We start from the raw sequence: 21,895 nt of genomic DNA, 5'->3' as shown, positions 1-21,895 counted from the left end.
ACCGATTCGAATGTTTACCGACATCCAACAACCAATCAGAATTGCGCGCGTATAGATATTGATATGCTTTTAAATGCTATTTTCTCAGGAAATACTGAACAAATTTACACCAGACCTGCAAAAGGCACTTCTTTGACCTTATGGCTACCTCTCTGCCAAATTCCACGTAATTCTGTTCAGCCGTTCGGGCTGTAGCTGCGACTAAAGGTCCTATGGAAAAATGCATGCGGAAAACGCGTTTTGGGACCCCCCCCTTTTTCTCGGCGCCCGCTTGACGAATCACCCCGAGACTTTCAGTGTAGGAGCTGAACGGAGCGCCCCATTAGTTTTGAAAATTTAGCGAGGATTCGTCAACCGGCGCCAAAGTCATTCAAAATAGAATTTGGAGATTTCCTATGGAAACTAGGTTGTAACTATAACTATCTACTGGCGACCGCCAGTAGATAATATATATATATATATATATTAAGTCCAAACCCGCTAGCACATTACGCACAGGCACTGACACCGTATATATCAAGAAACGAAGCCGCACTCTTCCTGGATATGATCGTGGTAATTTTAATAACCTCCTCTCCACCAACGCGTTTCGAACTACAACAGTTCCTGATCACGGTATTTACACAAGTCCATCATTTGTTTCACATATTTATACCAACTATTCCGGCCTGCCACTAATGAGGCATTATGGGAGTGGTAGTTTTGCATTTCAAAAATTTTTGAAAACGTAATCATCAAATCACGCTGTAACTGCTCAGTAAACATTTGCGTCTATATTGTATGCATATCGTGTTTGCAATCAATATATCACATTATTAATTTGTGATATGATTTTTATAACACATCGTTCATTTAGTTAGTTCAAGCAAAATAGTTATGCATATTTTCTCAACAATGCTAGCTACGTCCATATGTATGTGTTTTACTCGAAGTGGAGTCAAACTTGTCAACAAAGTTGGGCACTCAGCCTAAAGCTATCTTTGTTGGCACGTTTGACTCGTAATGCTGTTTTCTGACTGGGATCCTGCTAACCAGGACCCCAGTCTCAACTTTCTCCCCTAAATTGGTTAGGTCAGTACTTGGGTACATCCCAGATAGGACCCTGGTGTAATCTCATCAGTCCCTATTATATGATACTAATGTACCCAGGGCATAGGTACACAAGGGGTCCCCCATGGGCTGAAGCAGGTATTATGTCACCCAAGGGAGACCACTCAGTTTGTAACTACAGGCCTACCATAACAGCCTGCGTAAGCTGGTGCTAGCACCTCTCACAAAGATATAGGTTTAGCTATATCTAAGGTCACTGCACTTAAAACCTATGTCACCCTAAAAGCAGGCCTATCAATCCGGAAGGCAGGATGCTCAGTTCTAAGTGTGAGGGCGCCGTACATGAGCAGGGCACCCCTTCAGCGTCCCTTCTCTCGGGTTGTAAGTAAGACAGCCATATGAAATATAGAGGGATACTGCATCCTTACGCAATGATCATCTCGAAACGGGATATACGAATCCTATCATGTTTGGTCCCCCCCACCCCCCTGGTGACTACGGTGTATTACGTGCTACTTACCTGTTTCTATTGATAAGTATTGTTTGCATTGTGTATATCTCCGTCTAGGAGATACCTGAATGTATTAATGAGTATATTGTAATACATATTTTTATAAATATACTGTTTGGTTCTTTTTCACTTAATCTATACCTATAAGATTACGTTCTGGTGAAACAAGCTGCTTTACACTCCTTCTGGACTAAGCCTGAAAGCTGCTCTCCACAACTAACACTTAGAGAGCTTTCTAAGGTTGTCTAAGACCACTAAAATCACCCTAAGGGTTTTCTGGATTGGTGCAGGGTGCCCACTCCCATACGTGTACACCATACACAGAGTCAGCTTCTCAAATGTGGTGTGTGCAAAAAGGGTTCCATCCAACTCAAGGCCAAAAGAAGGTATCTTGCTATACCTCCTGCACTTGGTCAACTCCAGTTTGCTTCCATAAAAGTACACATTGCAGCCATTACGGCATATAGAAAGTCACCCTCCCAACCATGGTTCTTCCAGATTCCGTTGGTTAAGAATTCTTTTGCAAGGGTTAAAGAGTATTTCCACCAATCCGCTCTCCTCCTCCCTTGGAGCTCAGTTTGGTCCTCTCTAAACTCTTGGGTACCCCCTTAATCATTCACAAAGCGACCCTGCAACATCTCATGTGGAAGGCTGCCTTCTTGGTGGCGATCACGTCTGCTCGTCGGGTGAGTGAGATCTAAGCTCTCTGCTCTAAAGAGCCATACACAGTTGTTCACCACAACAGGGTAGCAATGAGAACCCACCCAAGGTGGTATCTGACTTTCACATTAATCAGTCCATTTTGCTACCCACTTTTTCTTAATTCCACCACACCACCTGAAAGGTCTCTCCATTTTTCAGAGCTAAAAAGACTTTTAAAGTTCTACCTAGACAAATCTAAGGCCGTTAGGAAATCTGACCATTTGTTTGTTCATTACGATTCCATCAGAACAGATTTTCCAGCCTCAAAATCTCCAAATGGAAAGTGTCATGTATGTATGAAGCTTACCAGTTTTCTAATAAACTTTTTGTAGCTACACCCAAGGCTCATTCCACAAGGGTAAAGACAGCTGCTGTAGCCCTTCCGCACAATGTTCCCATCTCGGAGATCTGCAAAGCAGCCACTTGGAGGTTGCTACATTACATTCACGAGATACTGTTGTCACGATTCAGATACGAGAGCAGACACTAAAGTAGGCCGGGCCTCTTTGAGAAACTTATTTCAATACTGAGTCTAGCAGCTCTTGTTTTTTAATCATTTATCCACAGAGGAAGAGGATGGTCTTGCTATTCCATTCTGTGCTTATGACTATTGATGAGGATCCCCTGGAAGAGAAGGATAAGTTACTTACCTGTAATCGTAGTTCTCTTCCAGGGGTATCTTCATCAAAGTCATAAGCAACCCACCCACATCCCTGGACAAATGATCAATCAATAAAGCATCTTTTTGTGCCCTGATCTTCAGATCCCCGCAGAGAACAACTGACTTAACCGTCACATCTGAGGCATGATGGAAAGCAAGGGGTCATGGCTGCCTTAAAGGCACAGTGCCAGTTTTCTTTAATTTTCTAAGCTGTTATGTGTTTCTTCTAATGCAGCCTTTGGGCTAACAATGCCTACTCTTATATTGCAGCTTCTGCAGTTCATTAAAGAGAGACCAAGTGTCTTTGTTGTCTTGTTTTTTCTTCCTATGGGTGTATATTAAATAATTAAAAACGGATTATATGTCTATCGATGCAAAGCAAGTTGTTGGAACATTGTTTAGCCTTGTGTTTCCTGAAGGCTGCGTTGTCTTACTTGTGGAAAAATAATATGCATTTATATATATATAGAGATTTTGCTCCTCTCCTCCTAGGTACAGCCACCGCTCTCCAAACCAACGGGTGTGTCGTCATCCAGGGACCACCCAGGAACGGTCCGTAATATCACGCTATTCTTTTTCCCGCAGGTAAAGATTGACGACGCTATGTTCTGGCCAAAATAATTTATTAGGACAGCTTGAAAAGACGCATTTCGCCTGCCCAGCAGGCTTGTTCACTAATAGTTTAGCCATTTGTAAATCGGCCATTTTAACCATAACATGCGACACCCTCTCACATGATGTGACTACAAAACCAGTGTATTAGACGAAAGACTGGTAGTTATTTCAAAACGGAATAGTCCGTTTTTCCTGCAATCATCTTTTGAGAAAATTCATATATTTTCTTAAAGTAGATGTTAATACAACGAATAATTCAAGCGGAATTTTTAACTAATTGCAGTTATAAATATTCCAATTCATTCATTTACAATTTGAATAAAACTTAATCCAACCGCTGTGTACAAACACAACCCTTGTTAAATCAAGCAGATATTTTTCTTTTTCTTTTGCAAATGTTCATATTACTACCCTAGTGGGTATAACGGCATCTACTCTCTATATACGTATCATTTTCAAGTGTCAATTGCCGACATTTACATTTAATACTTTAAAAAGTTCCGTTAATTTTCTGGATTTAACCATCTACGTAAAAGACTACAAAGTGCATACAAAAATGTTTTGAAAGCCAACATCGGGGAACACGTTGCTGCATGCAACTAGTTTTCACCCGCAAAATCTGGTCAAGAGTATTCCATATGGAGAATGCCTCAGAACAATCTGGAATTGTAGTGATCAAGAAATCTTAGATAAAGAACTGGTAGATTTGGAACTACGTTCCAATCACAAGGGTGAAAATGTTCAGGCTTCCATTAAGCAGGCAAAAAAGAGAACTAGGGAAGATATCCTGTTTAATCAAGGTCAGAGTAAGATCAAAAGAAAGAGCACACAAAACAACCAAGTAAGAATGATTACTTCTTTTAATCGACAGCATGGTCAGGTCAGGAACATACTTAACAAGCACTGGCACCTGATTCGTAACAATCCATTATTAGGGAAGCTAGTGCAAAAGAGACCAGCTATTACTTTTAGGAGAGCTCGTTCTTTCAAGCAAATGCTAGTGAGTAACATGATTCCACAGCAGCAAAGTGCACAGGCAAAAACCTGGTTAAAAAGGAAAGAAGGTTTTATTAAATGTACAAAATGCAAAGCCTGTAGCCATGGCAAGAACACATATTTATATACAACTGGACTCTCTCAAAAAGAGAAAAAGATTAAAGGATTTTTATCCTGCAAAACAGAATATGCTGTCTACGTCCTGCAGTGCCCTTGTGGCCTGCAGTACGTCGGCAGCACGATACATCCAGCACATAAAAGGGTACTACAACATCGGAGAGCCATTCGGAATGGGGATAAGGCATACCCAGTGGCACGCCATTTTGAATCTTATCACAATAAAAACTCACAAGGGTTAAGCTATTTCGTGTTAGATTGCATCCCACCTAATGTCCGAGGAGGCAATCGTGAAAAAAAAGCTCAGGAGACTGGAGTCATGCTACATTCTAGAACTAAATACAAAAGCCCCTATAGGATTGAACATGGAAGAAGATTTAATTACACATTTGTAAAATCTCATATAGGTATGTAAAACATTAACAGGAAAGCAAAAGAGAGAAAATAATGCACCCCTCAGAAATTTTGAGATTTTTTGATTTTTGTATATTCTTTGGTGATAATGTTTTAGAGGTTAGACACATAATTTAGATATATTTGAGTAGACTGGGATTCAAATATGCCCACTGGGGCTGAAGTATTTAAAGTAAATGTCGGCAATTGACACTTGAAAATGATACGTATATAGAGAGTAGATGCTGTTATACCCACTAGGGTAGTAATATGAACATTTGCAAAAGAAAAAGAAAAATATTTGCTTGATTTAACAAGGGTTGTGTTTGTACACAGCGGTTGGATAAAGTTTTATTCAAATTGTAAATGAACGAATTGGAATATTTATAACTGCAATTAGTTAAAAATTCCGCTTGAATTAACCGTTGTATTAACATCTACTTTAAGAAAATATATAAATTTTCTCAAAAGATGATTGCAGGAAAAACGGACTATTCCGTTTTGAAAGAACTACCAGTCTTTCGTCTAATACACTGGTTTTGTAGTCACATCATGTGAGAGGGTGTCGCATGTTATGGTTAAAATGGCCGATTTACAAATGGTTAAACTATTAGTCAACAAGCCTGCTGGGTAGGCGAAACACGTCTTTTAAAGCTGCCCTAATAAATTATTTTGGCCAGAACATAGCGTCGTCAATCTTTACCTGCGGGAAAAGGAGAGCGTGATATATATAGAGATATATACATTTATGCATATATATTTTTATTATACTCCAGGGTCCCTGTGCATGGACGGGAGTATTCACTGATTATGACTTTGATGAGGATACCCCTGGCAAGAAATAGGATTGCTGGTGTGTAACTTATCTATCTTGTGTACCCTTGTAAGTCCCCAGTGTATGGTACTAAACACCCAGGGCATGGGTACACCAGGGATGTCCCATGGGCTGCAGAATGTATTGTGCTATCCATGAGACCCACTTCAACTGTGACTACTGGCCTGCCATTGCAGCCTGTGTGAGTTGGTGCTTGGTCCTCTCACGACAGATATAAGTTTCCTTATACCTGAGTTCACTGCACTTACAAACGTATGTCACCCCAATGGCAGGCTCTTCAGTCGGGAGGGCAGAGTGCTTGGATATGTGTGTGAGGGTGCCCCTGCGTGAGCAGCACACCCCTACAAACCCTGTAATCGATTCTTCAGGCTTTGTAAGTTCGGTCAGCTATTTTAAGACATATAGGGGACATCAGTCATTACAAGATGCCGTAACTATATAGTAGCTACACCAAACCTGTCATGTTTAGTATCAAACATGTTGAATCTATCCCAACACCGATTCCAGTGTTGAAATTATGATCCTGTGTTCTGGGGGTCTCCTTAGTGAACCCCCTGTACTCCTGGGAACAGCCTTTCAGGGTCCGCAAGCAAGCTAGTGCTGCTGCTGTCCTCAGACCCAATTTCGGCCCTCCTGTTGCAGAGCCAGGCTCGAGCACGGGAAGGTAGGACAATAGGTTTCCTGTCACAGGGAGGTGTGACCACCTTCCAGACAGAACATAGCGCATTGGGGTGGGGGCGCTTGCCAGTGTCACCAGACTGCATTGAAGGGCATATTTGATGCCCTCCTTGCACACTCCAGTTTGAGCCAGTTTAGGGAACCTTGGCTCCTGCTCTGGCCCTAAGTTGGAATAAGGACATGGAGTATCCTCTCCTCTGTCCAGCCCCATCTCTGGGAGGGACTCCTGATTAGTTCCAACTCTTTTCCTTCGGTACTTAAGGGCTTACCTGTGGGTGGTTCCTTAGATTTGTCATTGGACAAGACTCAATCTTTAAAGCACGTCAGTCTTCGACTCTCTGGACACTTGAATTTCGCCTCGAACCGACACTGCACCAAGGAAGACTCCTGCTCCTCTTGGACTCGTTGTTCTGCTAGTTGTTTTCGTCTGTGTCTGAGCTTCTTCAAGATTCCAAACACACAAACGAGGAGTAGGAGTATAGAGAAACAAACGGCTAGTGTATTTAGTGGCACACACTGTTATTTTGAAAACTGACCTCACCCACAAGTTGTGACATGCTTCATCATAGGGCTTTCTAACGACACCAGCACCTGGGGTGGTGCCAAAGGGAGGTGGAAGACAATACAAACACAAAATAATAGATATATGAAAAGAATATTGGTGCAGATATAGGAATTTAAAACTGGCTCAGGAATGTCCGCCTTTTATTCCTGGACATCCTGGTCAGGATTACAATGAATATAGGATGATAGCGTCAGGGATTATAAATAGCCACTCACATCTCCTGTCTGCATGTTTGTCAATATGTTTCAGCCGATTTATTCTAGCCCTGAAAGGGTCTTGCATCTTTTGTCAGGACCTACGATCCCCATAATTCCCCTAATCCTATCTTCCTTTAGTAGGTTGAGGATAGACACAATGTGGTCTAGGGTCTGCAATACACACTGCGGTAATACCGGTCGCTTGAAATCTAACAATCATAACCATATGTACATATGAGAGATCTGACTCTGTGTTAAAATAAACATACATGCACATTTTCAATCTCATAATGAACATGCCACTCATTGATTGTTTCCATTTCTATTACCCTACTCGGGGTCTGGTTAACTCATCACCTAAGAAGCATCAATGTATCCCCATGCTGCAATCCTCTTGTATTCTTTATTACTTTATAGAGAGACCAAAATCAACCAAACACCTGTGACTATTGGAAAAAAGTCATTAGTGGCATAGGGTACCTGTCACATCTATGTCTTTAGTAAGTCTTACCGAGTTTCACAGTAGTTGTAGCTCAAAAAGGCATGGGAGGGATGGCGGCTCCCTGTAGTCAAACCCTAGTTACATAGGAGAAGGATTTAAATGGTAAACAGGTCAATTTATCTAAGGACACTTTACATTTTGTAGCATCTTTGGTCCATAGATGGTCGGCCCCTTCCCTCACTCTCCATCAAGGTGAGGCCGCCGCTTCTGCCGGTCTCTCCGCACACCGTGAAGGTGCCAACCCTTTGCCTCGGCTGTCCTTCTGTACGTTCTTTTACCCGTCACGTGATCTCGCATTGTGTTCACGTGATCTGGACGCCTACGTTGTTGCTGTTGGACATCATCCCTGTTCTTTCCTCTTTCTTCCGCCATATTGGGTGTGAAGGACGTTTCCCTTGTGGAAGGAGTGATTTCTACAACAATATTATCTATTACATCTCTGTTGAGTGGGCGTGTAAGTAGACCAGCCCCTATGTATTCCTATTTTTCAATCTGGAAGACAGCTCTCTTGGGGGTGATGTATACTATGATATGATGACCCTTATTACTCCTAGGAAAATTGTTTATCTTTAATTCATAATGCATGTTAAATAACAAAACTCCTAGTTAACTTATTTTCTATTGTGTTTCCCCTTGTAGAGGTGTTGTGTAAGTTTTACAGGGGACCAGTTTTTGCTTTACATTTGTAGCTAAAAACTCTCTATTCTGGAATTCCTTTCTCTTCCAAATGGGTACTCCACTCAGGTATGATACAGAGATAGGAGTCTCAGTGGTGTCATTTTGTATTGATATTTACGTATTTTGTTTTCCTAATGCTGGGCAACTATTCCGAGACAGTTTCCACTCAATATGCTTGCTTAATTTCTTTTTTCTTTCCAAAGTGGGTAAATAAACCTATACTTTACTTACTCTGAGGTTTTTCGACTAATACCATTGGGTCTTCTTTATAGGTAAATATCAGACTGTAGGTTCCACCCCATATCTCCAAGTTTCAAACCCGCTGAAGATAACTGACACAGGTCAGTGTGAGAGGTATTGTTTATGTTCACAATATATTCAGTAAATTCCACAGGATGTCATCATTCAAGCCATTCTCATTACTACGAACCCTATATATCCATTTCTTTTCTCGGAGTAGCAGACACTTCTTGGTTTCTTTCGCTGTGTTTAGCATATTCGGTTTGTTTGGCTAATAGATGTCCACCGTGTGCTTTTTTTCTAAGTAGTATGTGGTAAATTTCATCATGGCTTTCTAACATGTGATGTTGCTCCTAATTGGGAGATGGCATTATATAATTCTGAGAGGCAGCTGTTAGGGCAGTCTGGGGATGTATATTTCAACAAACTGGCAAAGGAATAAAAGGGAGTATGTTTGAGGCAAAAAAGTAGACCATCAATATTCCCAATCTGACCCAGCCTAGATAACGAAACCTCCCACGTGTCCCTAAGGATAATGGCTATGCCCCCCCAACTTAGCTCCATCCCGGTTTGCACACAAGATTCGATAAACAGGGGGAATGGCCAAGGGTAGATCTGTATTAGAAGTGTCCTAGAGCCATGTTTCAGTGAGAAACATGAGATCCCAAGTATTGTCTGATGGGGAGAGCCATACATTAAAGAAGTGTTTAGGGAGGGACCTACGGTGTGTCAGCGGTGCCCCAATTGTGCGCCAACTGTGTCCGTGACATAGGTTTCCTTAGGTAGAGGCTTGGGAGCTAGTCTCTAACAACTAGACCGCTAACCCAAGCAAGATGGTGCCCAAAAATGGTCCCTTGGAATACATTAAATATGGTGCTCCGCTCGACCTAACACACAAGAAACGTTCCCCCAAAAGTGCCCTATTCAACGAGCAAAAAGCTCTGCTAGTGACAAAAACACAAAATCGTTCCCAAAGATTTTCCTCCAACGTTATGTGGCATCAACTTAATTATGTGCAAAAATCAATTGTTAGTCTAAGAGCAGATTTCCACAACTTCAAAAAAACACACATCAGCAGCATTATCTTAAAACAGAGCTTTAAGCAGCTTTAAAAACACACATCAGGCGTTATTCGATCAGGGTAATAATCATTGCAGGAATTTAAAACCAGCTGTACTGGAGCCCACTACACTTCCACGGCATGGGTCTCCTTAAGTAGAGGCTTGGGAGCTGTTCTCTAAAAACTAGACCGGTAACCCCAGCAAGGTGGCACCCAAAAATGGTCCAGTGGAACGCAGTGAAAATGGCGCTCTGCCCGAAAAAAACACAAAAGTGTCCCCAAAAGTGCATTATGCAGTGAGTGAAAAGCTCAGCCTGTGACAGAAACACAAAATTGTTACTAATGTTCCCCCTGTGCAAACCCCCCTCCCCCCCAAGAAAATAATCGTTATGTGGCATCAACTTAAAAGCCAACATGCTACTGGTGCAGGTAGAGGTTAAAAAGCAGCAGAGGTACTGAGGATACCTGAGGTGTACCCAAGCTAACGATTGTGAGTGGATTCTTGTATTATATGTTCTGTGTGACAGTTCAGCAAATTAAACTTTCAACTTTGTTTGATCACCACAGATAGATCCAAAAGTATGCGCACACCACAATCATCTTCGGATAATCAGCTGCCAAAGCCATCAGTACCCAGCCTAAGCCAGGCTGAAAGCTTGTTTAGTAGCATGTTTTCTCCATACAGATTTCAGGAGTTACATCACTGTGCTTTCCAGCATTATAGCAAAATAAGGAATCACAGAGAGATGTCTAAAATTTGCTGACTGCTCATTATTCAATTACATCTTACGAAGAAGATGGACAGCAAGTGATTTAAAGTAATCATGGGCAACCCTCAAATGATCATTAATAATATCCAACAGTAGAAGAGTAATCTCATTTTTTCGAGTGGCAAGTAATTTTACATAGACAGATGTTGAAGGTAGACCCATATTCTAAATTCACCCCAAGCCCATCGGTGTCAGGTGCAGATACTGGCTAAAAGTACCCAGAACATCTAACTGGTAAGTAGAGGAAAATTATCAGGCAACTGATTGTTGTTCATTGATAAAGTTGATGGAAAATATCAACCTCGACAACCTCAGCAATACCAACTCTTCCACCCTCCTGGACAACCTTGCCAACGTTGGACTGGAACAGCTAGTCATGACCCCCACCCACAAGGCAGGACATACCCTTGACCCCATCTGTGCAGGAGGCAACAACATTCACTTCAGCCACACCACGCAACCCCCCTGGACGGACCAACACTGCGTACACTTCTCCTTCGACAAGGCCACCGCTCACAAACCCACAACACTCCCCCCGCGAAGGAACTGGAGCAAGGGCACCGAGGAGCACCTAAACTCCGCCCTCAACCACGATCCCCCTCCCACCTCAACAGATGCCAACTCTGCAGCCAAAGAACTAAACAGATTGTTAACCATCTGCGCAGACAAACTCACCCCCCTCCGCAACACCGACAGACAGTGCCCCAGGAAGGCATCCTGGTTTACCACCGACCTCCAAGAATCCAGGTGCACCTGCAGACATCTCAAGAAGCTAAGGAGGAACAGCAAAGCCGCGGAAGATCGTACCATCTATAAGAACGCCATGACAGAATACCAATAAACTCATCAGATCCACCAAAAGAAACTTCATCCAGAAGAGAATCCTCGCCACCTCCAGCAACTCAACGGAACTCTTCAGCGTCATCCAGGAATTCACCAAACACCCCAGCAAAGCTACAGACTTCACACCCTCCCAGGACCTCTGCAACAAACTCGGCTCCTACTTCCATCTGGAAATCAAGTCCCTCTACAACAACTTCAACAAACGGACACCAAAACCACCCCTTCCTCCAGCAATGACAGCCAGCCCACCATATCCGCCTGGACCCTGTTCACCACCGAAGACACCCCCACGGCCATGAAAAGCATTCACCCAGGAGCTGCCACGACTCCTGCCCGCCGCTCATCTTCCAAAGACCCACTGCCGCTATAGCATCCGAGCTACGATGCACCATCAATGCCACTTTAGATGCCGGCACTTTCCCTGAAGACTGGAAACACGCAGAAGTAAAGCCCCTTCTCAAGAAGCCCTCAGCAGATCCGACGGACCTTAAAAACGACTGACCCATCTCGCTCCTCCCTTTCGTGGCCAAAGTCACTGAGAAGATTGTCAACGTCTAGCTAACAAACTTCATCAAAGAGAACTCCATCCTCGACCCTTACCAATCCGAATTCTGCAGCAGCCACAGCACTGAGACCGCCCTCCTTGCTGCCACCGATGACACCTGCACTCTCCTCGACCAAGGGCAAACTGCGGCCCTCATCCTACTAGACTTCTCTGCAGCCTTCGACACAGTCTCCCACCTCACTCTTACCGCCAGACTCCACGACGCCGGCATACAGGGAGCCCCCCTTGACTGGCTCTGCTCCTTCCTCCGAACCCACAGAGATCAACTGCGGTGTACCCCAAGGATCATCACTCAGCCCTACGCTCTTCAACATCTACATGGCCCCCCTCGCTGCCATCGTCTGACAGCATGAACTCAGCATAGTATCCTACGCCAAAGACACCCAGCTCATCATCTTCCCCACACCACCAGAGTCAGTTTCCAGGAAGGAATGAAAGACTTTGCATCCTGGATGAGCAGCAGCTGCCGGAGCTCATCTCGGAGAAGTCAGAAGTCCTCGTCCTCGGACCCACCCCCTCAGCATGAGACATTACCTGGTGGCCCACCACCCTCGGAAACCCCCCAGCGCCTTGAGGCCCTCACGGGCGAGTAGCACGCTTCACAATTCCCTGATTGATTGAAAGACAGGTCTTTGACAACTCCTAATGGGACAATAATTATTTAAGCATTTCTTTCTGTAGCTTCTTGTCCTGCTAGTATTTTCAAGGGTTTTAAAATAAATTGTACTTAAAGCAATAGCTGAGGATTGAATAATCTTTTAAAATTATGCATTTTTAGTGGCTCTTATGCAATCATTATAATTCTTCTTCTACTTCAAGAAGACAGTGTTGTCCTGCTGGATATAGCCATTTCCTCCACTTCCTGGGATGTTCTTCATTTAACTCCAATTTTCAAATTTAGAGTTACTAGATATGACCATATACAGAGGTAGACTGTCATGCACCTGGGACAAAAAGGTCTGAAACAAGGTGGCAACATTTAACATTGTTCTGCTTTGTGCCATTTAATTCCTGCAAAACCTACCTGTGGTGACTAATTTGCACTTTCACAAATTATAGTGGTTGGACCAAGAGATTTGCCTGAAGGAATTTAACATAGTCACATTTATTACTGACAGTTATAGGTGACACCCAAAGGACACTGAGTAAAATTGCTAGTATTCATCCTATCCAATAATGACTACAAAAACGAAGAAATCAATGTATTGTTATGAACAAATCATATAGATGGAAATGCAATGTCATAGTAACTCATCTAATAAACCAAAGTATTCCACTGGCAGCGAATGCGGGCGTTAATCCAATATGCATCCACTTGCAAACTTTTGTTTCTTTCATTGAATAGCAAGAAAAAGACTCTGAAGTTTCTTGCATATTCAATCATTAGCTAGCAAAAGTTTGTGAAATATACTTGCTATTCCGTCACCTTTCCTGTAAACTCGTCACGGTTTGACAATTTAAAAAGGGCACCAAATCTCCAATTAATAATCCACCTCCATCTTTAGCTACAAATCTCACATTGATCTGACCAAACTTAACGTCATACTTTGGATTAATAGATGCATAAACCTTTCTAACCCTAAGACCAGACAGACTAATATGATTAGGACAATCGGGGGTTATCTTGTGCGGCACGGCACACAACTACAGTATAAACCATTTCTTACGTATTGCCTGGTGTGTCATTACATTATGGAGGGTCTGCCCCTCCCTCACCACTTGAGAAAAGACAGGAGATGACTTATACAGTGCAATTCCTATCCTCCACCTGGTGGGACATCTATGATCCATAGTGAGCAAAGCAGCAATTCTATAATGGTAGGTGGGGAAAATCAATTTTTTATGCGGATATTGCTATGGTGGGGGCGTCTGCGCGGGGGAATATGGGCTTTACTGTTGAAGCCAAGGAGTGAATGAACCCCATATATCATTGGGCCAGGGCCTAAGTGGCATATGCTCCCAGAAGGTGGATAATTGTTCCTGACAATACGTGACTTCCCTTAGCCAAGTCTTGATATCGGGGGCGGGCCCCCTGCCCCATTGTACAGCTACTCTGCACTTCGCTAGTAGGAGCAACATGGCGATTAGAAGCCGATTAGCAGGTGCTGCGTCCTTTACATATCCCAGTAGGGCCACTAACTGGGAGCAGCTTAACTCCTGTCCAGCTATGTCTGCGATGTGTTGAAACACCTCGGTCCAGAACTCAGCAATCCGCTGGCACGTGCAGGAATGTGGCCTGCGGGGCTCTACAGCACCAGCATCCATCATCGAGGCGTGGCCCCATCTTTCGCATCTGCATCAGGGTGCAATATAATTTTTTTTTTTTTAAACAGATTTTATTGAGTTATCCAAAAAACATAGGCACATACACGTACTCAAAGAAGGCTGCAAGTGGACAGATTAAGTACAAACTTAGTATTGAGCAGGATATTACAGTTCCACGGTGCATCACCAATCAACTGCAAGCAAAGGAGAAAGGAACCCCCGCCTAACATGGGGAAATATAATCCAATTGGGGGATAATCCCCGGCACCTCTTTCACCGTCTTGCAGTAGAAGCTAGCGAAATCTATTAGTAGGTGTCTCTCCGATCAACTGCTGCAGCTTGGAACTCCCCCAACTCCCCATCCCCCCCAACCCAACTAACCCCTCTTCCCACTCCTCCCTCCCCCCTCGGCATGCCGCTGAGTTAAGAACCGGTTCAGAGCTGAACCCGCGGGCAGGCCAGTGATATTCCACAGTTCGTGCGTTCCGAACCGCAAATGTCAGTGTGAGGGGCAAGTATTCACCCGAGTATCCCGCCGTATCTGCGCCCTACTCCATCCACCATCAGTGGCACCCAACCTTAAGTATCCGCTCCTGACTCCCCCCGGTCAGGAGAGCCTTCAGTATCTCCAGGAGGATGTTTTACCAGCTCCACCAATGCAACCCACGCTCGCGCCATCTCCAGAGATTTGTCACTCCCAGTGCGGGTGGCCATACACAACCTACAGCTCCCCTCTGCCTCTGCCCATTTCACTAACTCCCTAGTCCATCGTGCTAAGTTGGGGCCCGTCCTTGACTTCCAGTGGCTGGTGATCTCCCTCTGGGCCGAGTCCAGCCCGAAGTCAATAAAATTGCTAGTGATTTTGGTCTTGGCAGTGTGTGGAAACCAATGCAACAAACAACAACTCTGTGTCAGCGCTACACCTCTTTCAGTTGCAGCCGCCAACCCAGACGTCACTCCCTGCCAGAACTCTCCCAGGAGCGGGCAATCCCAAAGCATGTGGAGGAACCCTGCCCCCTCCAGGCTGCACCGCGGGCACGCTGCTGAAACCCCGAAGTAGTCACTCACCTTGCCCGGGATGAGGTAAGCCCTGTGTAGCACATAAAAGTGGATTAACTGGAAACTGGCGTTCCTGGAGCACTTCCAGGTCCGCTCTTCTAATTCCCCCCATGGCTTTTCCCCGATGGGCTCCCCCAAGTCCTCTTCCCACTTGAGACGTAGTGCCACCAATGGCATTCGCAGGCTGTGGGTAATCCGTCTGTAGAGACACGTGACTGCCTTGAACGTTCCCGCCTCCATTGCGACATATTGGCAGGCCAGCGAGGTCTGAGGTTCTGCCATCCCCTCCGGCCAATGTCTCCTAATGGCTGCCGTCAGTGCGGCATGAAGCAGGAAATCCCGTCGCGGTAGATCATGGCGCTCCACCAGGTCATTAAAAGGAAGGAGGTTGTCATCTTCAAATAGGTCCCTTACTGCAAGTATCCCCCGTCTCCTCCCAGTCCCGTAGTTTACCCCAGTCTCCTCCGTGTGGTAGGGCCTCACACACCACCAGCGGGATCTCCGGAGCATAGGGGGTACGCATGCCAGCGCACCTGGCCAAACGGTTCCAGCACTTGCGCACCACCTGTAAGTCAGTCGGGACCTCCCTATTCCTTATGGGTAAGCACAGCAGTACCCGGGATAGTAGCGCCAAGGGAGGGTCCGGCCCACCAGGCTCCTCTCGATGTCTAAGTCTGCCCGCTATCCACTTAGTGAACCATTGTAACTGCGCTGCATGATATGCCTCTAGATCCGGCAAGGCAAATCCCCCCTCCGCCCTGGGGCGTTGCATGGTGATCAGGGCCACCCACCGACGCCCCGCACCCCACTAGAACCCTGTGAGCAATGTGTTGAGCTGCGCAAACACCTGGGTTGGAATCCAGATCGGAAGCGTCCCAAAAAAATAGAGTAACCTGGGTAGTGTGACCATTTTTACCAAGGCAACCCTGCTCGCTACCGATAGCGGAAGCTGTCCCCAAAACTCAAAACAGGCCTTAGCCTTGCGTATGGCCCGCCCTATATTACCCTCCAGCATGTCACTAGGGTTGTGGTAGATCTGGGCTCCAAGGTAAGGCAAGCAGTTAATCTCCCACGGGACCCCCTCCGCCGGCTGCGTATCATCCATGCCTGGGCGAGTCGGGAAAAGACAGGACTTGGACCAGTTCACACGAAGCCCTGCGGCCTCTCCGAAAGAATGCAACAGTCCCTTGACTTCCCGGAGGGCCTCGTCCGAGTCGGCCAGAAAGAGTAGTAGATCGTCAGCATACACCGCCATGTGGTGCAAGTGTCCTTCCACCATTAGCCCCTGGTAGTGACGTCCCGATCGGGCCTGAACAGCCATGGGCTCCATTGACAGAGCAAATAGCAGGGGTGATGGCGGGCATCCATGCCTCAGCCCCCTGCCCACTGTGCAAGCAGCAGAGATCAGCCCCCCCCGTTCAGACCCTGGCAGTGGAGTTATTATACAAGATTGCTGTCCATTCCCCAGGGTGCAATATACTTGACGTAAACATTTTAAGTGTATCAGTCTCAGGCGATTGATTCGGGGACAAGAATTCAAGCTGGCCGCAGCAAAACGACCTCTGAGCAACTGTGATGGGAAGAGGGCGGAGTCCAGATCTGCCATCTAGGGATCTAGGAGTGGTCGCTGGGGAAGTGCGTTGAGTAGTAGTATAGAGGCGTGTTATTATCTTGCGAGCAGAAGAGTCTGTAAGCATTTGCGCTAAAGCAGGTAGGGGTGGGGATGGGAATGTGTTGTGCATCGTACTGGAAGTTGCTCGCAGCTGGTATTGCAGTAGTGTATTCAGGAACGTTATTTGTGAGGACTCCACAACTTGCAAAGGGGGGGGGGGGGATTGACCGTCTGGGTATAAGTCAGAGAAAGTGTTACTGCGAAGTTTGTGCGCTCGTCCAGCCGTGCCTTTGTCCAGTAGCGGGGGAATTTGAGGGTGTTTGGCCAGTGGTAGTGACGGTGTGTATAAAGAAGTGAGTTTCACTCTTTTTCGCAGCCCCTCTAATGCCCATCTGATAGTCTGCTGTGTCGATTTCTCGTGTGAGGTTCTGGTAGTTATGATAAAGGGCAGTGGTTAAAGGGTAAGGGGTGGCCTGGTCTTCCTCGATTGCCACGTGGGGTTGGAATGGTGTCCGGTAAAACCAAAAATTGAGAAATTGGGCTTGTGCGCAGTATGCATAAAGTGTGAGGTCTAGGGTCCCCAGTCCACCCAGTGCCAGCGGGAGGGTGAGAAGCTCCCAGGATACTCTGGGTTGTTTGCCTACTCATACCAGACTGCTCATGGAGGATTTTAGATGCTTGAAGAATTGAGGTTAGCGGCATAGGGATGTTAGCAAAAAGATACAGCAGCTTGGGCAAGACTATCATTTTTGTAATTGCTATTCGCCCTGCAAGAGTATGGGGCAGCTTGGTTAAGATGTGTATTTTCTCCTCTATCCAAGTGATCACCCTGCCGTAATTTGCATTCCATTGTTCTTGTGTATCTCTGCTGAGCCAAATGCCCAGGTAGCGCACTGGGCTGTCCGCCCACTGTATTGGATATTCTGTTTCAAATTTGTGTGTGCTCTCAGTGACTGTGAATTTAGTCAAATTTATTTGAATTCCAGATATTCCCCCGAAATGCAGCAGTTCACGTGTCACTGGAACGAAATTTGTCTCGCGAACATACAGTGTAATGTCGTTGGCGTACATAGAGACTATCAACCCTCTAGTGGTGAATCTCATGCCCCTGTCAGAATGATGCTGGGGCAGACGGGCTGCCAAGGGTTCTATTGCAATAGCAAATAAGAGGGGCAACAAAGGGCATCCTTGGCCCGTGCCCCAGGAGATAGGGATAGGGTCAGAAATCAACTTGTTGACCCGCACCCGGGCAGTGGGAGCCATATAGAAGGCATATCTGCTGTAAAAAAGTGTGGCTGAGACCTAGCTGGGTTAGTAGTGTAAAGAGGAATTCTCAGGCCCGACAAAGTGCCGACCCGGGCAGAGGCCAGCCCCAGGCAGCGCAGGTTCACTCAGCGCAGCACACTGCAGGCCTGACGCGAAACCGGGGTCACCAACAGTACAGGTGATGGGCGATGGCTATCACGGGTCTTCTGCGCCACTCTCACAGCCACTCCTTACATTATGGCAGTCTCTGCTTGATTCCCAGCAATGCTGATACATGATCCACCAATGGGCATGGTGGCCGTATGCTCCCAGTCAAGTATCTTCAGTGATTGAAAGCCTCGCCACCAGATCTGGAGCCCCAGGTTCGGCGGGGTTCGAATTTGGGCAGCTCACGCCTTGAGGCAATCGAGGGTCTCGCAGCGAACCAGTCACCATCTTCTCAAGCCCAGTGTAGACCTGGAGCTGGTCCGTCACCTATTCGGCACTCAGTAAATTCTGTAGTCCGATCTGGAATAGCTGGTGTCAGTGGGCGTTATGGAGATGCACTGGTAATTTCATTGATGTGTGCCCCTTTTTTAATAGCGGATTAATGCAGGATGTTGTGCATGCCTAGCAGAGCCCTGAGAGCGGCCATCTTGCTGCACAGCGAAGCCATGCCCCATGACCAGAATTTACTTTCCTTAACAGACTAAGTTGATTCAATTTCTCAATGCTTAATTTCTTAATCCCGTGTGAACTAAGAACATAAATTGATCAAAATAATGCAGAAATATCCTCATCCTCATATATTTTGTGAAGGGTGGGCATACCCTTGACAATTCATAATGGGAGTGTAATCGTGCATTTATTGTCTGTGGCTTCTTGTGCTGCCAGCATTTTCAAGGTTTTCAAAACTGTGCTTGAAATTCTTGAGTAGTCAGATGAGATGCCAATATATTTAAACCCAGGTCTAGAGATATGGAGGAGGTCACTCCGGGGTACGACTTGTGTTTGACATTAAGTATTGATGTGAAGAATAGCGGCATTTGTAAGTGATGTGGATGCATAGTCTTGTAGGAATATGTTACATGTTGTAGCATCTTTGCACCTTTAGAATAAAACGTTAAGACTCGAAGAATTCTACAATCTTCAATTTAACATCGATTTTTTCAGTATTGCTCACACGTACATTTAAGCAAAGAGTTTTCCTCTTCGAAAATTGTGACTGGTTTATTAGGGGATGGGTGGAATGTTGTATGAGACTAGAGTCAAATACAACATAATTGAGTTGATATAGTTTATCGTATATACTGAAAGAAAAATGCAAAACTGGTACAAACGCATAAGGGTTATTTTTTTCTCACAGACCTCTTAATTTGAAGAAGCGGTTTGTGGAACCTCAAAGTACTAAGCATGTTACATCTTTGCATGTTTCCAGTAGCCCACTAATAATGTTTATTAAAATGTCCATTTCTAATTGAAGCCCAGAACCGTACCAATAAAACCACTTTTCCTTCTGTTTTCATATCTTTGAAACATATGCATGTTTTCTAATAGACTCGTTTAAAAGGCATTCACGTCTGTCCCCGTTTGTGTTATTGTACATGTTGTATTTAAATACTTTCAAGGATACATTAATTTTAAAGGTTGCTTACATTTTTGTTTCTCCTTTAAAATTGGAGTTTATGTGCTATTGTTGTATGCTCCACAGATGGTGGAAGCAGGAATGGTTCTACAGCTTGAGCACCTTGACTATATCGAAAAGCATGTCACCCAACTTGAAGGCTCTGAAATAGAGATAAATGTGATTGCCTCCACTAAATCCAGGTAAGTCCAACATGTGCTGCTAAGGTATCAGTGATGCAATATGCAGATTAAATAACATTTTGAAAACACATGGGTATGTGCTGAGTTTAAATACATGTGCTAATACAGAGGGCACACCAGCCTTCGCCTGCTAAACTTGTGCTGCGTAAAATAGAGAACTAGATTAAGGTTGGCAGAGGGCAAAGAAAGTGAAAGAAGAGTATATCGGTATATAAAATTCCTGTTGCAAAACATGAGCAAGATTCTGCTGAAGATTTTTGATGTTGCATGCATGTAACATTTACTGGGTTACCTCAAGAGTGTATGTATCTTTTATGGGCAGATTGTTTTTGCAAATCCTACGAAAAGGGATGGAAATGGAGGCATGCAAGGGGCAGGGGCTACAGTCAGAAAACGCAACATTTATGTAAGGAGCAGTGGGTCAAGTGTGCAAGGGTTTCCTGCACTGCTTTGTGCTACCTGTAATGCCCATATTTATAAAATAGAATCTACCCCTCATAAACACCTTCCACTTTGCAAATTGATACCACCACCCTCTTTCCATCAATGGTTTGTGACCCCAGTTGTGGGTGTAAACTATTATTTCATGATTTTGAACATCCTTAGTAACATTGGTATGCCATGTCATGCCAGTAATCCTAGCAATTCATAATGAGTTGCAAAGTATACATTGTGACCTGCTTTGACATTTAAGAATCAGTGTCTCTTTGCTAAATTGCGACTTTACATTCTATGGTCCCAAAGCCTTTTTTAGTGTAGATATTGCAACCACAAAATTCATTAAATGTCTTAATGTGACCTTGAGACTGCCTACATTCATACCCATCTCACCTGCATTCACAAGAAGTTCATCATATTTAGAGTAGGCTGAGGGCACTGTCACATTAAGGTTCTACCATTCTGATTCTTCTCCCAGGGTTTTCAGAAAATGCCTGATACTGTGCCTCAGCAGACAAGTGACTCTCATCTTTCATTACTTGAATACGGACAGATGAAAGCACAGTATATGAGTATATGATGTAGATCAAAGTGAATGAACAGAAATGCATCCAGCTAGATTTGTAGATAGCTGTCAACTTCCAGAAGTCTTTCTTAATACAGTGTTAGGGGATCATCTTCCTCAGTGCATACCTGGACTCCAGGTGCTGTATGACATTGTCAGAGGAGCACAGGTTCCAGGCCATGCTAGAGAGGTCCGCTTCAGTAAAGGAGTAACTCTTAGTGACAACCAAGACAGTTCATAGCCTTCGCTAGATTTCATATTATCCTGCAACATGATGGCGTCTCAGTACGGATTCTGCATACAAGTCCTACAGGAAGAGGTGCACTAATAATGGACTCAGGAGGCGGGGGATCTGCTGGCTGGTCTATGAATCTGTTGGCCTGCAGGCAGTTCAACATTGAGTTGTTTGGCACCCAGAAAATTCTGGGATATATGCTGTTAATATGAAAATTGATCGCTAAAAATGAAATCTCGTTCTTATTAACAAACTCTCCCGCTGTGAACTCCAGCAACCTTGACTCGCAAATATGCAGTCAAGCAGGCCCTGAGACCGAGAACCGGGTTTTCTGCTTGATAGCCCACAAGTGGGAGAGCGCTGGCAGGGAAACACTCAGGCAGGAAACTCTGATCAGTCCCACGGATAGGCACAGTGGCATTACAATGGTCAAGAGATTGCCCCAATAAAGCACACATGGCCGGAGGGGGTACGCGCCCCCCTAAAGACACCATCATAAGTTAGGTACCACATGAATCTGATAGAGACCTCTAGCTGCAGATTCCCTACCAGTGAACTTCCCTGGTGTCAGACTAGATCCAGAAGATTTTCTCGAGCAGTACCCCTATGCTCCGGTAGGTGGCGTCCGTCAACTCCGCGTGACATCGTCTCAGTTATCGGAACATCTGTGT

The 21,895-nt window shown here is 44.9% G+C and overlaps 1 protein-coding gene across 3 annotated transcripts in view; it reads left to right on the top strand.

Moving 5' to 3' along the window:
* TOPAZ1 (testis and ovary specific TOPAZ 1) overlaps positions 1 to 21,895 on the top strand; it is a 1,878,688-nt gene that overhangs the window by 1,098,243 nt on the left and 758,550 nt on the right. For all 3 annotated transcript variants that reach the window (XM_085630596.1, XM_085630595.1, XM_085630594.1), the window contains one exon: positions 19,871 to 19,986. In XM_085630596.1, the coding sequence (XP_085486722.1) occupies positions 19,871 to 19,986 (116 nt within the window). The remainder of the gene's footprint in view (positions 1 to 19,870; positions 19,987 to 21,895) is intronic.

This window comes from Triturus cristatus, chromosome 10 (assembly GCF_964204655.1).
Source record: "Triturus cristatus chromosome 10, aTriCri1.1, whole genome shotgun sequence".
NCBI lineage: Eukaryota > Metazoa > Chordata > Amphibia > Caudata > Salamandridae > Triturus > Triturus cristatus.
The sequence above is the reverse complement of the archived record's forward strand: the minus strand, read 5'-3'. Positions and strand labels throughout refer to the sequence as shown.